This window comes from Chanodichthys erythropterus, chromosome 19, assembly GCF_024489055.1.
Source record: "Chanodichthys erythropterus isolate Z2021 chromosome 19, ASM2448905v1, whole genome shotgun sequence".
In the NCBI taxonomy this organism is placed as follows: Eukaryota; Metazoa; Chordata; class Actinopteri; order Cypriniformes; family Xenocyprididae; genus Chanodichthys; species Chanodichthys erythropterus.
In genome coordinates, this window is record NC_090239.1 from 9,844,815 (window position 1) to 9,863,902 (window position 19,088).

The window sequence follows — 19,088 nt, forward strand, 5'->3', positions numbered from 1 at the left end:
ATACATTCATAAACACCCACAGCACCACTCAAATTTATATTTAGCATATGAAATGATGAAAGACATGGTTGTTGCCAGACCTTCTTTGCAACCAAGGAGAATATTTACATTCAACTTTGAATTGTCCCCCCAAAATGTAGCAAAGTGGTCAAGACGAGCCATGTGAAGCCACTTTGCGGAGCAACATGTAGGCGGCATGGAAGTGTTCTACTTCAGCGGTGCTCTTTACATGCATATTAGCATGGCTAAGAGCATGGGATATTTATGAAGAGAGCCCAAGACGTGTACGAGTAGGTGTGGGTGAAGGGAAATTGCAGAGGGACTGCAATAATAATATTATATAAACAAAACATCATATTAGTTTTTGCTTTGGTATTGAAAATTATGAAATCTCACAGGTATTTTTGATATTGTTACAACCCTATTGCAAAACAATCACACACACACACACACACACCTGTGGATTGAAAGACACCAGGATTGCATTGACAGTAACGCTGAGCAAAAGCCTCCATCATTCGATCAATTTTCTGAGCTTCACCTGGTAACCGGAAACTCCATAAGAACTGTCTGCATGGAGCATGGGAAGAAATTAATTCAATTAATTAGATCAAAATGACATGAGAATATCAAATAAATTTGCTAAAGTTTGATCTATATTTTGTCACCTGAGTGCCTGAACCAAGTTGAGGTCTGTAAATTCATGAAGCTCCACAAAGGCATGAAGAACCTGAATATTAAAATCATCCCTGGAAATGAGACAGAAAGAAGAAAATCAACAGGAGATTCATTCTTAGATTAGATCAACAGCAATGATGTTACAGTGACAGCTGGAGAAATGATACAACCAGATTTGTATTTCCTTCAGGAAATACCAGTGCAGACAAGGCAGCAAAAGAATGGTGTTAATAAGTTTCATGAGACATTTGAGCTAAATTAATTACAGAAATTTGTGATGAAAAGGCAGATGTGCCACTGAAAAACATGTCTACTGTTGTACAACATGCGGTGTTCACAGAATTACGGCTGTGATCCTCCTCTCAGACGTCTCCAATGTGCATTAAATCCCACAGGGGGATTACGGCGGGGATTACCGTCCGTGTGTAACTAGCCCTTTTTTCAACGAGGAAATGGGGCATGTCGATAATATCAATGAGCTGTGAATGCATTAACCCACTTTGGGGGTCTGTCCATTAAGCTCTATAATCTTACACTCCTTCATCCAGCTCTGCACTGCAGTAACCACACTTCAGCGATGATCCCGGGATTCACTATTGATTTTCTATTGAAAATAATGCGTTTGCGTTTATGCGGGTGTGCATTTGGAGGAAGAGTGTTATTGACTGATTAAAGAATATTGGAATGAGAGCGAAAACAGCGTACAAGACAGATGATTAGTTATGTAAAAAATACAACAACAACAAAAATAAAAAAGTAATTTTCTCTTAAATCAAAGGAATAGTTTACCCTAGGGTTGTCAAATGTACCGGAAAAAAGTTGACGGTAGAAGCATTAGTTACCTACTGATGGACGCTGCTTTCAAACGCTCTCGTTCTTGTTTGTTTGTGCGCTCCTGGAGCGTCAAAGGTTTCTATTTACAGCGCGTTTTTACTAGCATTGTAGCCAACCACAATCATATCTGTTGAGTGCATGAATGCAATGGCCTATCAGAGGTGCTAGTCAGTAAGTTAGCCAGAGTCTGCTAAACACTGCTGAAATCGCACATGGTTTTGTTTTGTTCAACACTAGTCGCACGCTCTTGAATATTTTCATTATAAGCAACAAAGTGTAAACACAATGTAAATAAAATTCATTGAACAATTAAAGGTGCCATAGAATTGAAAATTGAATTTACCTCTGCATAGCTGAATAACAAGACTTCAGTACATGGAAATGACATACAGTGAGTCTCAAACTCCATTGTTTCCTCCTTCTTATGTAAATCTCATTTGTTTAAAAGACCTCCGAAGAACAGGCGAATCTCAACATAACACCGACTGTTACGTAACAGTCAGGATCATTAATATGTACGCCCCCAATATTTGCATATGCCAGCCCATGTTCAAGGCATTACACAAGGCAGTATGTATTAACCTCTGGATCTGTGCACAGCTGAATCATCAGACTAGGTAAGCAAGCAAGGACAATAGTGAAAAATGGCAGATGGAGCAATAATAACTGACATGATTCATGATATCATGATATTTTTAGTGATATTTGTGAATTGTCTTTCTAAATGTTTCATTAACATGTTGCTAATGTACTGTTAAATGTGGTTAAAGTTACCATCATTTCTTACTGTATTCACAGAGAGAGCCGTCGCTATTTTCATTATTAAACACTTGCAGTCTGTATAATTCATAAACAACTTAATTCCTTATAAATCTCTCCAACAGTGTGTAATGTTAGCTTTAGCCATTAGCCACGGAGCATAGTCTCAAACTCATTCAGAATCAAATGTAAACACCCAAATAAATACTATACTCACATGAGATGCATGCATGATAAACAATTTGTAAAGATCCATTTTGAGGGTTATATTAGCTGTGTGAACTTTGTTTATGCACTGTATTATAGAGTCGCGAGCTCTTGGGGCGTGGAGCGCGAGATTTAAATAGTTAATGATGCCCCAAAATAGGCAGTTAAAAAAAATTAATAAAAAAAATTTATGGGGTATTTTAAGCTGAAACTTCACAGACACATTCAGGGGACACCTTAGACTTATATTACATCTTATGAAAAATAATTCTAGGGCACCTTTAAGACAGCTCTTTTTCTCTTTTTTTTCTCAGTGATTACAAAGGGAGGCTCTTCTCTTACTTTCTAAATGTTTATCACCCATTCACAATCTGAATACAAGTTTAGTTTTGGTACTGAGAAAACTTTAGTTCACCCAAAAAGGAAAATTCTATAATCATTATTCATGAAATGAGGATGAGTGAAATGGCAGAATGTTCATTTTTGGGTGAACTATCCCTTTAATTTTAGTGCAATGGTGCATATCTATAATTACACTGAGGGAGGAAAATAATCCTCCCCACGCAGACACACGCAAACTATATACCTTTCCTTCCTGCTCTGACAAGTCCCTGATGGCCTGGCACTGACATTGAATTTCAGTCCATCAATAAATGTGTAAGCTGACCCTTAATGCTAAACAGCACTTTCATATGGGCACAGGCCATCTTGATGCAGTAGATAATGGCCTTTGACAGACTGTACTACCGTCAGTGAGGATCAGCTCATGATCGGTGATGTCATCCTCCCTTGAGCTCTGATTCTAGATATAGCAAATTCAGAACTTTAATAAAGCCAAAATCTGTTTAACTCCCACTAACCTAGTTATGCTCAATGGTAAATTATGTTTGAAAGAACGTGAAGGCCTTTAAAGGCCATGTAGGTTGCACGTAGTCTTGCATAGCCAGAACTTTGACTAAAAGTCTGGTCCACAATGCAGCTTATTCTGGTCAAGAAACACCCACTTAGACAGGAAGAGGCAGTCTGACCAATATGTAAAGCAATCAATTTGTTTGAAAGAGACAGAAACATAGCATGAAATATTTGTACAGTTTTAAATCAGAATTTTTGATTGATGATAACGCAGAAAACAATTATACTATCATTTAAACGTTTGTAGTCAGTAAGATTGTTTTGATGTTTTTGAAAGTCTCTTATGCTCACAAAGGCTTCATTTATTTGATCAAAAATACAGTAAAAACAGTAATATTGTAAAATTTTATATAATATAATAAATATATTTAAAATGTAATTTATTCCTGTGATGGCAAAGCTGAATTTTCAGCATCATTACTCCAGTCTTCAGTGTCACATGATCCTTGAGAAATCATTTTAATATGCTGATTTGGCACTCAAAAAAAATATTTCATATTATCAATGTTGAAAACAGTTGTGTTGCTTAATAATTTTGTGGAAACTGTGAGACATTTTTTTCAGGATTCTTTGATGAATAGAAGGTTTAAAAGAAAAACATTTATTTAAAATAGAAATCTTTTGTAACATGATAAATGTCTGTCAGTTTTGATTGATTTAATGCATCCTTGCTGAATAAAAGTATTCATTCCTTTCCTAATTTATTTTTTTTTTTAAATCGTCTTTATGGACTAGCAACAATTTTAGTGCAGAACCCATCAGCAGAAGTACTTGTTCTTACCTTTCACCCAGATAATCTCCGATGGCTGTCTTGTTGAGGCCCTCACCCTTGTAGAGGAATTGAGCAATGCTTTCACAAGTGTTCTTCAGCAGTTCATTCTCTATGAGGAACTGAATACCCTGAGAAAAACACAACATTCAGCATAAAGAACTTCCTATATGCATGCATTATAATTGCAGTTTCCTGTTGTTAAAGTACATTAAAAATCTCTTTCCTTTACTCTTTTCCAGCTCTCTGAACTTTAGCCTATGAGTTTGGATTCTGCTGGATCTATGGAAATGAATTGGAAATGGTGTGGTTGCGTGATGCTTGGCGACAAATCGTGTGTGATTATGATAATTTGTGCGCCCACACAAGATCAAAGGTTTTAAAAATGCAAAATGGCAATGCATTTTATATAATGGGGATCTTTTTCTTTGTCAAAGCATATCAGGGAATCTCTATGATTTAGAAAACGTCAAAATATTTCAATAGAGGCTTCATGCATTACACTCCAATGCTTGTTTACCTTTTTGGGATCCATGTTAAATTTCTTGCGGCCCATAGCAATCTGTTTACTCCGCTGCATGTTTATTCTGTAAACACAGAAAGACGAGCGTTTTGTTAATGCTGAGCAGGTTCTTTCGACAGTTGTAATCTAAAGCTAAAACTTTGGGAATGGAGTTTTACAACACCTAAAACTCACACACCTGTCAAGAGCCTCATAATGACACCATTAAAGGATTAGTTCACCCAAAAATTCTGTCATTAATTACTCACCCTCATGTCAATCCAAACCCGTAAGACCTTTGTTCATCTTCGGAACACAAATTAAATCTAAGAGGTATCTGACTCCTCCATAGACAAAAATTTAACCACCAATTTCAAGGTCCAGAAAGGTACTAAAGACATTGTTAAAATAGTCAACATGACTGCAGTGGTTCAACCTTAATGTTATGATGTGACGAGAATGAGTCAGAACAGGGAACCGCTGAACATAAACAGAGTAGGAGAATGACATAATAGAAGATATTGTTGAATAAAGTAGTTATTAGGGCCCGAGCACCGATGGTGTGAGGACCCTACTGGAATTGCTCAGCCAATTATTCTTCTTCTCCAAAATGAATCGCATTTTTGAGGGCCTAAACGTTCTCAAAAACTCATGAAACTTTGCACACGCATCAGAAGTGGTGAAAATTTACGTCTGATATGGTTTTCAGAATTAAGTGTGGCAAAATGGCTCGATAGCGCCACCTAAAAAATTACAACGAAGTGCCCCTGACACTACGTTTCATGTACAGGTATGAAATTTGGTACACACATCTAACAGCCCAATACCTACAAAAAAGTCTCTTGGAGTGAAATCTGAAAACCAACAAGAAGTCAGATATTTTGAATTTTCGTTGCAAAATGTGTGCAGTTTTTGCCATTTCCAGACGTCGTACTTTAATGAACTCCTCCTAGAGCTTTAATCAGATCAACATCATATTTGGTCAGTCTAATCTAAAGGCCTTTGTGACGTTAAATTGCGAAGATCTAGAGTTTTCGCTGAAGGCCGTGTCCGTGGCGGCCTGACAAAGTCTGATGTTTCACCATGAAAAAGGAAGTTGTTGAAACTCAGACAAACAATGTCGGATCTGCCCCAAACTTCACATGTTTTATTAGAGTCCTGACCTGAAGACATCTTCATAACAATATTCAGTTACAATCATAAAATGACATGTTTTACACTGTGATTAACTCCTCATGGAGATTTAACCAGATCAACAGCAAATGTTATCAGTCTAATCTTAAGACCTTAGCGATGATAAATGTCAAAGATCTTGAGCTTTCGCTGAAGGGCGCGTCTGTGGCGGCCTGACAAATTCTGATGTTTCGCCATGAACGATGAAGCTGCTGTAACTCAGGCATACTATGTCTGATCTGCCCCAAACTTCACATGTGTGATAAGAGTCCTAGCCTAAAGACATCTATATGCCAATATTCAGTTAGCCATAGCGCCACCTGCTGGCAACAGGAAATGGCATGCTTTACACTGTAATTCACTACCAGATTCAAATTTCATTATGCCACGAAGTACCAAACATGCTAGAAACACGTTAAATCATGCAACACTTGGCTGAGTGCTAATTTATGCGATTAACGCCACTAAAGAAACAGGAAGTTGTTGTAACTCAGGCTGAAATGTCCGATCTGCTCCAAACTTCACATGTTCGATAAAAGTCCTGGCCTGAAGACATCAACATCAACAATATTCAGTTACGGTCAAAGCGCCATCTGTTGACAGCAGGAAGTGTGGCATTTCGAAATGACTTTGGCATAATTCTCCTGTATTCACTCGCTTACATGCATGATGCCCACTGTTCACTGTTTTCCTAAGGCCAAAAGGTGGCGGTGAGCCCGGGTGCGAGGGCCCTTTCATCGCTGCTTGCAGCTTTAATTTTTGTTTTGTTTTTGCAAACAAAAAGTATTATCGTCGCTTCATAAAATTAAGGTTGAACCACTGTAGACACATGAACTATTTTAACAATGTCTTTAGTAGCTTTCTGTTTTAATTTATGTTCCGAAGATGATGAACAAACGTCTTACAGGTTTGGAATGACATGAGGGTGAGTAATTAATGACAAAATTTAAATTTTTGGGTGAACTAACCATTTAATATCCACTCAGCCAAATGCACTCTTGGATGGTGGTGTGACATGTAAAGTTAAAAGCCACAGCCTATAAAAGGGGCCACACACTACTGTACCATCCATTGTGGCCACATGACATCACTTAAGGTGGAGGAGGAACAAAGAACGACAGAAGAATTTCATAAAAGGAGTGGAATGCTTTCTGAAAATGGCTTTCTTCCATCCAAATGGCTCTCATGTGAATCAAAGTGGGCAGTTCTGTGAAGTGTTCGGTGGGATCCCAGTGGGATCACGCGTCATGTATAATGAATGGGCCTGATAGGCTGATTCAGTTTGATGTATATTCTGAGAGCAATTTTGTTTAGTCTGGGAATATAGGTCACTGCAGTGAGAGATTCAGAGGCCATTCACACAGAATGCATTTTTGCATTGAAAACGAGGGCACGGAATGGAGGAAAAAAAATGCACGTATTTTTAAAGTCACCGTGAAATCAAAATTGTCCATTCTTGTTTTTTATTGAATATTGCTGTATTGTCTGCGCCGATAGCCTAGTGGTTAGTGCGCCAACATATGACGCAAATGTGTTCACGGCGACCAGGTTCACTGTTCGATTCCCGTCTCGAGGTCCTGTCTGCTCTCTACTGTCCTCTCCAAATAAAGGCACAAATGACCCATAAATATAACTAGAAAAGAAAAGAATATTGCGGTATTTATTATAAACAGTGCTGGTCCTAGACACACAGAAAGCCGCCTTTTTTCTTTTTTTTTTTTAAGTTTCGAGCACGTCCAACAGGAGACTGTATATTACGAAAGTTATGTTACATGATATGACTGATTTGGATGTAGGAAGGGCGACAGCCCTGTTTTCATAATTGTTGGAAGCCAAAATCAAAACTGAAACTAAAATTCTATTAAATCGCATCCATAGTCATTAAATCATCTTTGAGAGCAAGGGGGCCTCCTGGTGGTTCAGGGGCCCAACGCAATTTGCGTACTTTCCATATAGGTAGGACCAGTACAGATTACAAATGATTTATCCATGCTCAAAATTATGTTTTTTTAATTCATGTGCCCTCATAATCTTTAATAACTTCCTCTTGAAATTACATCTTTTCTCTGATGACATGTTTACTGGCGCGAGGGTGGGGCAACCAGTCACTCACATGAGATCACAGCAATAGCAAATGACAACGATCCAATGATCAAATTAATTCCCAAGTGCCGCCCTACATTTTTTCTTGTTCAAAAAGCCGTTTTACATCACAAAAGGGAAGAACATGATATTGCAGCTTCAGTTTCCTGCAGACTTTAAAAGTTGAACTCTTAATTTAGTGCCACGTTTTTAGGACAGCATGTTGTGCAAGACGCTGCAGAATACAAAAACATGTTCTGTGTGAACGGTCCATCAAAATGCATTAAAACATTAGGATACATCCTGTTTGAAATTACTTTCCTTTATAAAGGAAACACACTGATCACACAGTATGACCATAATGCACTGTTTCGACATTCTTGCAATGTCCAGAACACATTTCAGTCAATTTACACGAACTGCACCCCCTCTTACCAAAACAGACGTACATAATTCACCAGCCTCCACTCCCACAGGGGGCACTGTTATTAAATATTCAAACAGGGCACTGGAGTAAATGGAGAATGCATGTTTGTGTGTGTAAATATGCTAGAATCAGATAGCAAACACCAGTTGAAGGCAGATATTTCCTTTAGAGTAATCAAACCAGCTTTCGCAAGCCATTTTGCTTCTATAATGTAATATATTTCCAAGTGAAACAGGAACTTTAATCAGAAAAATGGCAAATGGATTATATCCATCAGAAAAGAAAAAAAAAAAGAAAAGAAATCCATTTTGATTTAACGTTGACTCTACTAAAAAAATAAAAATAAAATCACCCATCTTACCTTTCTTGAGTGGAGCCAAGACTTTCGATCTCATTCGTCACCTTTGCTATCTCATCCTTGAGCCGCTATAAAAAAAAAAAAAAGAGAAAAGGAAAACATGGTTGAGTTAAAGGAGAATTGAAGGTGCCCTCTGACGGCCCTCTTAAAGTCAGCCTGCCACAGGAAGTGATGGAGAGCCCTGAATCTAATAAAATGAACACAGAGGATCATAAATATCTAATATGATTATCAAGAGTATGAAACATTCAATCATGGCACAGTTTGACACCTGCATTAGATATCAAGATGAAGTAGCGTTTGTTAGGGGGAAGGGAAGGGGGAGAGAGGTGAAAGATGACAAAGAGATCAAGAGGGAATATGAGCAAGAGTGTGAGTGTGTGTGTGTGTGTGTGTGTGTGAGAGAGAGAGAGAGAGCATCAATCTATCTATATCTACCTATATATTGTAAATATAATATTTTCTGAATCTTTTTATTAAGTAATTCCAACCGTTATTATGCCTGTTCTATTGCTTTTGTAATTTGTTTCTTTCTTCTTTAATTGTTTACTTCATTAACTTGAAAAATAACAAAATTCTCACCAGTGTTTTAATTTATTTTGTTAATATTTAAATGAATATTTACCTAATTGAAGCAAAAGTCTGTTTAACAACAAATTAATTTCTAATGGGAGCAGTGTTTTGAATGCAGGTGAGACGACATATCACTGTACATTTTTTTCTTTTATTTGGTTTATATAAAGTGAAGTATACTGTACTCTCCACATGCAAGACTGTAAGAGTGAATAGACAGTGTGTGTGTCATAACACTCTCAGTAATCCATCTTCCTGAAGAAGCTCTGGCACAGATCAATAAGACTCATATTACCAATCCACCAAGGTTACGTGCACACACACACACACACACACACACTTGCCCTTTCGATGCATTCTGTATTAACACTTCATCCCTCTCAAGCTATAGCACCTGGAAAGGTCAAGTAAGTATGCTTTTAACATCTGACCTTCCTTCGCTATACATTAGTGTGTGCATGACCCGAAACCTCACTATAGGACTATATAGCCTTAAATGCCTGACCCAGACAAGTGCTCTTGGTGCTCCATAAAGCAATGATGTTAAACTACCACTTTGACACTTCAAAAAGTTCATAAAGGGATGGTAAAGCTAATCCATATAAAGCGGTGTCTCTTCAGAAAATTTGGAATAAACCGCTCAATTCATATGATGAACAGACTGAATTTAGGCTTTTATTCACATATATACAATCTACTCACAAAGTTCAAGCATGTTTGCTTGATGTGCGAGAAGCAATGAGATTCATTCTCATGTGTCTCGTGTCCGTTTCTTTAGAAATTTTAGACTAAACTGCTCAATTCATATAGAATAGTTTTAAGATTTCTTTATGAACTTTTTGAAGCGACAAAGTGGTAATTGCGTAGAATGTCAATGGAGGGACAGAAATCTCTCAGATTTCACTTAAAATATCTTAATTTGTGTTTAGAAGATAAAGGAATGTCTTACAGGTTTGGAACAACACAAGGTTTAGTAAATAATGACAATTTCTTTCAGTTTTGGGTGAACTATTCCTTTAAAGAAATCACTGAGTTATAGAGAGGACAATCCAAAAGGATTGAGGAAGAATCTGGAGATGAAGAAATCATGTTATTAATCTGGTTCACCACACATCTGTGAAGGGGTGCAAAATAGGGCATGTTTGAATCATGTAAAAAGTCTAAAAATGTCTCCAGAGATGGAAAGTCAAAACAAATAATCCATCCATTGAATCTGACTAAGTTTCTCTGAACTCCAACTCAGAGCAGGAAAGATGTCTGTGGGCACAAAGATGGATTAAAGTGGTCATGATAATGATGTTCTATCCGAATGTTGCTAGGCAACAGCTGCCATATAAAGGTAACATGTAAACAAACACTACAAGTCAGCCCACACTTTTCCATTCATTTTATCCTTATGCATTGCATTTAATGTCTTCCTTTGTCTCCTGGCAACATCCAGAATTTTCCAGCCGGACTGAGAGTGTACCAGGACTGTCCGGCATGACTCTATGGAGACAGAGAGGTTGAGCGTGGCATTTCAGTCACTTTAATCGAGCACTTCATCTCCATTAGACAAATATTGCATGAGCAATTGTCCCACTGGTATCAAGGAGGACACCTGGGACTATTTGGTTAATAACTAAATTTCTATTTAGTTTATGAAATTTATACCAAATTATCACTTCAGATTTTTATAGACACAAAGTTATACACATCTCCCAACCCTTGTGGTTTAATTTACTAAATATTCAACAAGGAACACACTTCAAAGTAGAATAACTGGCTGATACATTGTTTTTCAGAAAAACAAGTATTTGAACTTATTATGTTTCCTACGTCTCTGCAAACATTGGGGTGAATTCAGGGTGATTGGGACATTTTTTTTTTCATAGAGACTACTTGAAAAAGTGTCCCAATCAAACTGAATTCACCCTACAGTATTATGGTATTTTTATGCTTTAGTACAGTCAATAATATTTATATATATAATATAATATAATATAATATAATATAATAAATATAATATAATATAATATATATATATATATATATATATATATATATATATATATATATATATATATATATATATATATATATATATATATATATATATATATATATATATATATATAGCTATGGAAAAAATTAAGAGACCACTCCAAGTTCAGAAATCAATGTTAAGCGGTCTCTTATTTTTTTCCATAACTGTATATATATATATATATATATATATATATATATATATATATATATATATATATATATATATATATATATAATATATATATATATATAGAGAGAGAGAGAGAGCTTTTAACGGAGCCAAACTGTATTAGGAAAAGAATTTTTTAACACCTCAAATAAATGCAAATGCCATGAACAGAAAATAACAAAGCACTACTATTTCTAACCACTGCTTTTACCCTTATTTCAGCCAATATTTCTCCAATCTCTGGAGCTGCAAACTTCAGACCACCTAAAAATCCAGAGACGTGCTATCACACACACAGCATCGATCAGCTCCGGCTAACCCTAATTGGACTGACATAGACGACAGCATCATCGATAACCGCACAAGGCCTTTAGGGGCCGCGGCACATAGCGCCAAACACTAAAGACAGAGCCAGATTGGATCTGCTGAATGTCTGAACACTGCTGGTTCAGTGAGCGTGAACAAAAACCATTTAGTTCAGAGAGCCTAGCATCGATTTTCAAATTCACTGGTTATTGTAGTGAAAATCAGAAGCACTCTGGGAAATGACAGATGTTTACTTATACATGAAACCTAAAGTTCTGTCTAGTCTGTTTCACTTGAGAGGACTAATAATACTACAGAGCTGACCTGATTCAGATCAGACCATGACTTGGTGTGTGAGAGAAAGTGTATATACTGAACAATAACAAAAAAAGCAAGGACATTTGGAGAAATACTCCAATGTCTGTGCTCAACAGCATACTCGTTTTTGCATTGGTATCAAAAACCATGAAATTTCACTGGTACTGACTACTGAAATCTTGGTATGGTGAACCATCGTGAATGCTGTACCGCCCCACTGCCCGAAGGAAGACTTGTGTCTTCCAGGTCAGAGGGAGGGTCTGCTGGTGGGCAACATCACATGGCTCCTTCATTAAGAGTGTAAGAGTGTCTAGAGGCGGTGGTCTGCTATATTAAACTGATTCAATCAGTTCTCTCTGATCATGACCCATCACAACCTCAGTTCATGTGAAGGGGAGACTGGGGTCTTATAACGCTCCAGTTAACTCATCTTTTACTGTGTCTCTCCACACATATAGAGAGTAAGACAAAGACAAATCCTCTGCTTCAGATTCATCATGACACTCCCAGGAATCCTACTCAGCCAGGCACAGATATTTTTCAACAATGAAATAAAAAATTCATAAAGCTGAGCTTTTACTGTTATGGCCCCTCAAATGCTCTGTACAGAGTGCAGCTTTAAATACTGAAAGCTTTAAAGTATCATAATAATAATATTAATAATAAAAAAAACTGCCTTTTCACAGCCTTTTTTTTTCAAAAATATATATATTTTTAAAAAAATGTATAGACCCTAAACTTTTGAACACTAGTGTGCATAAATGTAGTAGACTAAGCAAAAATTAAGATGTTGTCAGAATCAAGAATGCTATCGTGCTTGGTTTTATAAAATGGTTAGTTCCTGTCCTTGATTCTGATTGGTCAATAAAACACAGCTATGACCGCTTCACCCAACGGTTCTGTGTATTACTACACAACACCCTTAGCAACCACTCTTAGCAACGTAAACTGTTTGTTCTCAGTTGATCTTGTTCATTGACTCTTACTGTATTATGCAGAGAGTATTCTGAGAAAAAGATTGAGTGAGCGAGTTTATTACCTGCATTCAGATTTAGCATTTTCCTTCAGGTCAGTCAGTCCTATGTTCATAATAAAATATCTGTTTAAATGTCTGATGTATTATCTTGTCCTTTCAACAGTTAAGGGGTTTTCCATGACTGACAGCGCTAGTCAAAGCATTTGTCAGTTGCGTCTTGTTCCGTGTTCACAACAATTCAGTCTTTTCAATGTAAAAGTCTTCGCTACTGACTGAATCACTCATAAAGACAGTGTTTGTCACCATCGTAATAATGTAGCTTCTGTTGCTGTTCACGGTCAGGGACTATTTTTTCCGGCGGAAGGAATGCTTTTAGTGAAAGTTTACTACATGAAAGTTGAATTGATACATATTTTTGGCTTTAATATCTGTATTGTGTGATAACTATTTATAAAAGAAATAAGGTACTCCAGGCTGTGCTGTATCGTGAATAAGTCACGGCTGAGTTAGGCCCTTCAGCTGTGACTTATTCACGATACAGCACAGCCTGGAGTACCTTATTGCTTACATAAAACATACAACTAAATTTCTATGAAAAAAAAAAAAACCCACATTAAAATAAAAAAATAAATACAAGTCTAATTTAAGAAAAGTAAAGATATGACTATTCTAACAGAGAGAGATTGTTCCTCTGCTGATGGCATTCATGCTGTTCAAGGGCAATCAGGAAATAGCGGGACACTGGAATGGAACTGGCAGTTAGTGGCAAAGATGAATGCCAAAGATATGCCACCAAACTTCATTTGAAGATTTACATGATTGATTAAGTCATTTAAGAGACGAAGGGGACAGTGTTTGGCAGGAGGGGCATTAATGGTTGACATTCCAATTGCGTAATAGAATCAGCATAATTGAATTTGCTGGACTTGGCTTGCACCATCTGCTCCAAAACATACCCACCCCCCACCCCCCCTCTTCACGACACAGCTGTTACAGTCTATATCCCAGGGTGGGACATCCCATCAATCCTGTACACTAAAACTGTACAGCCAGGGTCATCCCATTCTATTCTCTACAGGTCCACCTCATTCCAGGGCCAAGAGAGAAGAGGATAGAAGGGCATAAAGTTGATATGGTCATATTAATTAGTGTAATTAATGAAACATCGGGCAGCTAAAAGAGCAAACTCACTCAAAACTACAATAATACTGGCTATGGATGCAAAAGAAACTGGCAGCTTCAGTGAAATTATCTGAAGATATTACCTGTATGTCCTCAAGCAGCTCCTGTTTACGTCTCCTAATGTTCTCCAGCTCCTGTTTCTCCTCTGGCGTCAGGTCGTCCGGTACTTTGTTTGGAAAAAAACAAAAGCAAACAATGAGCATTCAGATGTACAAACACGAACAAACACAAATATGCAAACGGTCAAGCTGCGGTCTCCTGACTCAAACATTTTTGTACATTTCTAAGAGGTTACATGGGCTATCAAAATATTTTCAGAGAAACAGAAATTATGTAAAAAGGGGGGTGGGGGTGTACAACATTAAGGGAAAAAAGAGCAGGAGAAAAGAAGTAAATTGCCTGAGGTAAAGCACTGCCTTTGAGACACAAACCAATTCAGCAATCAATAACTAGAAAAGCACAGCAGCGTTGTTGATATGGGCCTCTGACCGAGAACATCAGGACGTTCTCAGAGCAAAACAAAAAGTTGTTCATTTCATTAAATGCTTTTCCCTTAAGCTAAAAGCCATTTCAAAGAATTTGTAGTGGCCAGCCAGGACAACATCACGCAAACTAGCTTAAGCCGTTTCAGTCTATATTTGCCAAATAGATTAGGGGAAAAACTAAAATATTAACTAGTGTCGATACTCTCACACAAAGAACTAATGTTTTAGTTACATTTTTCACATATTATATAATGTATTATATTTATATATTAATATTTTCTATTTTATTTCTATTATTAACAAAGAAATTCAGTGCACAAAGCACTGAAGTCTAATTCAGATGAAAAGAAACATGTCAGTATGAAATATTGCAATATATTACAGTTTTCAATAACTATGTACTAAACATTTTTAAAAATGCAATACTGTCATAACATGACCCAGATATTGATATAATATATTGCCAGGTCTCTGCTGATTCCCAAACTTGGCAAACCAGCCAAAGACCATCAGGAAAAAAGCCATTCTGCTCAGCAGTTCTGATGCACTCTAGAGAGGTCTGATGTTGGAATTTGCAGAACACAAATAATTTATATGAACCTTGCATCCATAAACCTAAAGATTTCTCTGAAGCAATTGAGTTTAAGTGCTTTGTTCAAGAGCACTAAAGTTTGTTCAATACCGGGCTGAGGGCCAACATCCCCCTGATTCTGCTTGGTTTGTCTGCTGCCAGTCAGAGAAAGACTCTGCTTTTCAATCTTTGTGCATTATATTAAGATATTAATACAATGAACTTAGGCCTGGGATACACTAGACGATTTTCAAATATTAACTGATTTTAAAACTGTGGGAGACCACAGACTAGGGTTGTCAAAAGTATCAACCATGTTGGTACTGAAATTTTTAAAATGAGACGATACCAGCATTTCCCCACAGCATTTTGAGCAGATTCTTAAACACCTTTGATAGGACATTGTGTTCATGTGCTCAACAGATATATCTGTGATCGGCTACAATGATCAGCGCTTCAAAAACATCTTGTAAATGAACATCTTGCTAGCATTTGGTCTGGAACTGCAATAACCATGTTTACACAGCGCACTTGCTCATGATTTCTCTCAACATGAGGAAGGGACAGGTGTCAGTCAATAATACTTGCGTTACTTATTTGAAAAATAATCTCAGATATTTTGCTGTAAATTTAAAAGTAATCTGTTACTTTAGTAGTTACTTGAAAAAAGTAATCAGATTACGTAACTCACATTGCTTATAATGAATTACCCCCCAACATTGATTATGATTATCATCATTATTACATTTCTTATACGCAATTTTTATAATATACAGTAAATTAGTCACTGCATAACAAATTTCTGTTATCAGTTACGTGTGAAACATGATTGGCAGTAGAGATTAATGGCCTCATGTCATTTTGAGACAGGTCATTACAGCCATCTGTGGGTCTAAAAACAACATGGGACATTTGAGGTCACCAAAAAAAATTCCTTTGGTCCTGAAAAACTTATAAAAAGAAGTATGTTAAGACAAAGACACTTAAACTCAACCCTGACCTCACCTAGCCATATGATCAGCTGACCTCCCAATAAAAACAAAAGACACTCAGTCATACGATATGATGACCCTCACCTTTCATGTGACCTCATTAAATCCCTTCCTGGTGGCCTGTATGGAAGCCTGACCCCGCAGGGGACCTACAGAGACCCTACTAGTGGCCTGTGGTGGACTAATTGATTCCTTGTTCCATTTACACCGTCAAATAAAAGTGAGGTTGTCATGGTTATCTCGTGCTGCAACCATAGCAACAGTTCTCAAACCATCAGGGCCTTAGATTACAGCACCATTAGCTGATGAGAACATCACAATTGGGTATAAAGACACTTCCTCCTCTAAACCAACGGCCTGCCCACCGATTGTCCTCACCGATCACATGGATAGCCATGTTTCTGAACGACTGTTTGCCACCATGGCAACGCACTGCATGTATTTCCTTGCAGAACTCTAGCTGGGATGTTTGACAGGCAGTCTGTGAGCAGAAATCCTGTCCAAAATGCAGCCCATCCCCCTCATTTTGTAGAAATTGGTATTGCATTTGCAACCTCCAGAAGAAATCCATTAGTCTCGCCTCAGGTGAGGCTGGAGTTTACACAATACATGTGATCCTGGAATCGATATCACATAGGTGGAAAAGTTCGCTCAGGTAGAGAGGAGAGGTAGGAGTGTGTGGGCAGCTGAATTAATGGACATCCATCACAGAGGATCATTTCAGAGGAACTCGGATAAGACGTCACAAACATTAATCACATGGACTGCGTGAAGTTTCAACACACAGCCAACTGCACTATAAGCTAAATTTGCATTGCAAGCATTTTTCCCCCAAATGTATATGAGCATCACTTGTTTGGATATGGATTTACATCTATGGAAAAAGTAGCCCAGAGAACTACTGGAGGATAACTTACAGTCTTAAAGAGACAGTTCAGCCAAAAGAAGAAAACTCTCACCTTTGTGTAATAACAAACCCATATGAGGGTGAGGAAATGATAACTACATTTTAATTTTTGGATGGATGGACTTTTTAAAAGTTTGGGTCATTAAGACTTTTTAATGTTTCTGAAAGAATTCTCATGCTCACAAAGACAGCCTTTATTTGATCAAATACAGTAAAAGCAGTGATATTACTACAATTTAAATTGTGTTTTAAAATGTAATTTATTCCTGTGATGACAAAGCTGAGTCTTCAGTGTCACATGATCCTTCAGAAATCATTCTAATATGCTGATTTGCTGCTGCTCAAGAAACATTTCTTATTATTATCAACGTTGAAAACAGTTGTACATCTTAATATTTTTGTGGAAACAGTGGTATGTTTTTCAGGATTTTTTGATAGATAGAAAGATCAGAAGAACAGTATTTATATGAAATAGAAATTATAAACATTATAAATGTCTTTACTGTCACTTTTGGTCAACTTAAACCATCCTTGCTGAATAAAAGTATTATTATTATTTTTTTTAAACTAATTACTGACTCTAAACTTTTGAATGGTATATGGATACATTAGCTATATCATAAACCACAGGCCCACAATCAACTCCCATCTGAATAGGAAAAGGTTAACTGTGACTTTCCAGCTGGAACCGCACATGCTGAATCATATGAATCAAGAAAGAATTTCTTGAACAACTCTTGGTATTTAGGGCATCCAAACTGGGCAGACAACACTCAACAGTGAAGTTTAATCACCAACTAAAGTATAATTTCTAAATCATAGCTGCTTAAATTGTGTAGCTCTGGGGCTACTTATGAAAAGTAAGGGTCTATTAAAATATTTACACACCAATTCATTTTTAAAATTCATAAATATGCCAACTTCTCAACACAAACCATTGCTGCTAGATAGAACGTGAACAGTTTGAGGTTTGACAACCTGTCACTTCATACCAATGCTTGATTTGGTTATTTTGATGCTTTGCTTCACAGAATAAACGACAATGAATTGCGAAACCTCTTCTGAATAATTCAGATAACTCTACAAATTACTGTAAATGTAAAATAAACATGTTCATCCTCTGTCTGCTGTACTGCAAGCAATGTGACATGCTATGTGACAAAGCTGGAACACCCTTATTATAATCTGCTTATATGGCATTATAATCAACACTCACTTGCAGCATAGGCTGCATTATTAACAGGATCTTTCTGGTTTGTCGCAATAGGGCTCTCAGATAAAATGTGGTCAGTGGGCTACCGATAAACACAGATAAACTCCCAGAATGTAGAAGTTTGAGTATCTTCATGCATACACATGATACTACAAATTGTACCCACCGTGAGGCCCATTATGCATCTGCACACGTTCAGGCAGTTATTAACTTAATGTTTCCTCATGTGCTTCCCATTGAAAAGACAAAGCGCTCATGCTAAAGCTGCATTAGCATTTTAATTAGCACATTTCTAATGAATCATTCAAAGCCTAAATCCTGGTATAAAGTCAACATGAAACGCAAGTTGCCACAGTCTTTGCTTCCCTATCGTGACGTATATCTAAGTGAAACATCTTTTTCAACAAAAAAACAAACATTTTTGTTTTACCTATATTTAAAGAATCAATTCTATTCAGGCGCGCCATTGACACAGGGGACAGGGGGGTCAGGACCCCCGCAGTTTTGAAAAACAGAAATTGACCCCTGCACTTTTGATAAAGGCTGCTTCAATCGGTCACAATATATAATCTTTTAGATTAGGATATTTTCTTTCAATTGAGACCATTTGCACGTTTCTGTGAGCTTTCATTCGTAGGCTAAATGATCAACTGTTTTCTCGTGGATG

General features: G+C 37.1%; 1 protein-coding gene across 4 annotated transcripts in view; it reads right to left on the reverse strand.

Moving 5' to 3' along the window:
• Nucleotides 1-19,088, reverse strand: part of cyth1b (cytohesin 1b) — an 82,223-nt gene that overhangs the window by 6,722 nt on the left and 56,413 nt on the right. For all 4 annotated transcript variants that reach the window (XM_067368905.1, XM_067368907.1, XM_067368906.1 and 1 more), the window contains exons 2-7: nucleotides 14,337-14,419; nucleotides 8,705-8,769; nucleotides 4,680-4,746; nucleotides 4,172-4,290; nucleotides 669-749; nucleotides 458-570 (exon numbers count right to left, since the gene is read on the reverse strand). In XM_067368905.1, coding sequence (XP_067225006.1) covers nucleotides 458-570; nucleotides 669-749; nucleotides 4,172-4,290; nucleotides 4,680-4,746; nucleotides 8,705-8,769; nucleotides 14,337-14,419 — 528 coding nt within the window. The remainder of the gene's footprint in view (nucleotides 1-457; nucleotides 571-668; nucleotides 750-4,171; nucleotides 4,291-4,679; nucleotides 4,747-8,704; nucleotides 8,770-14,336; nucleotides 14,420-19,088) is intronic.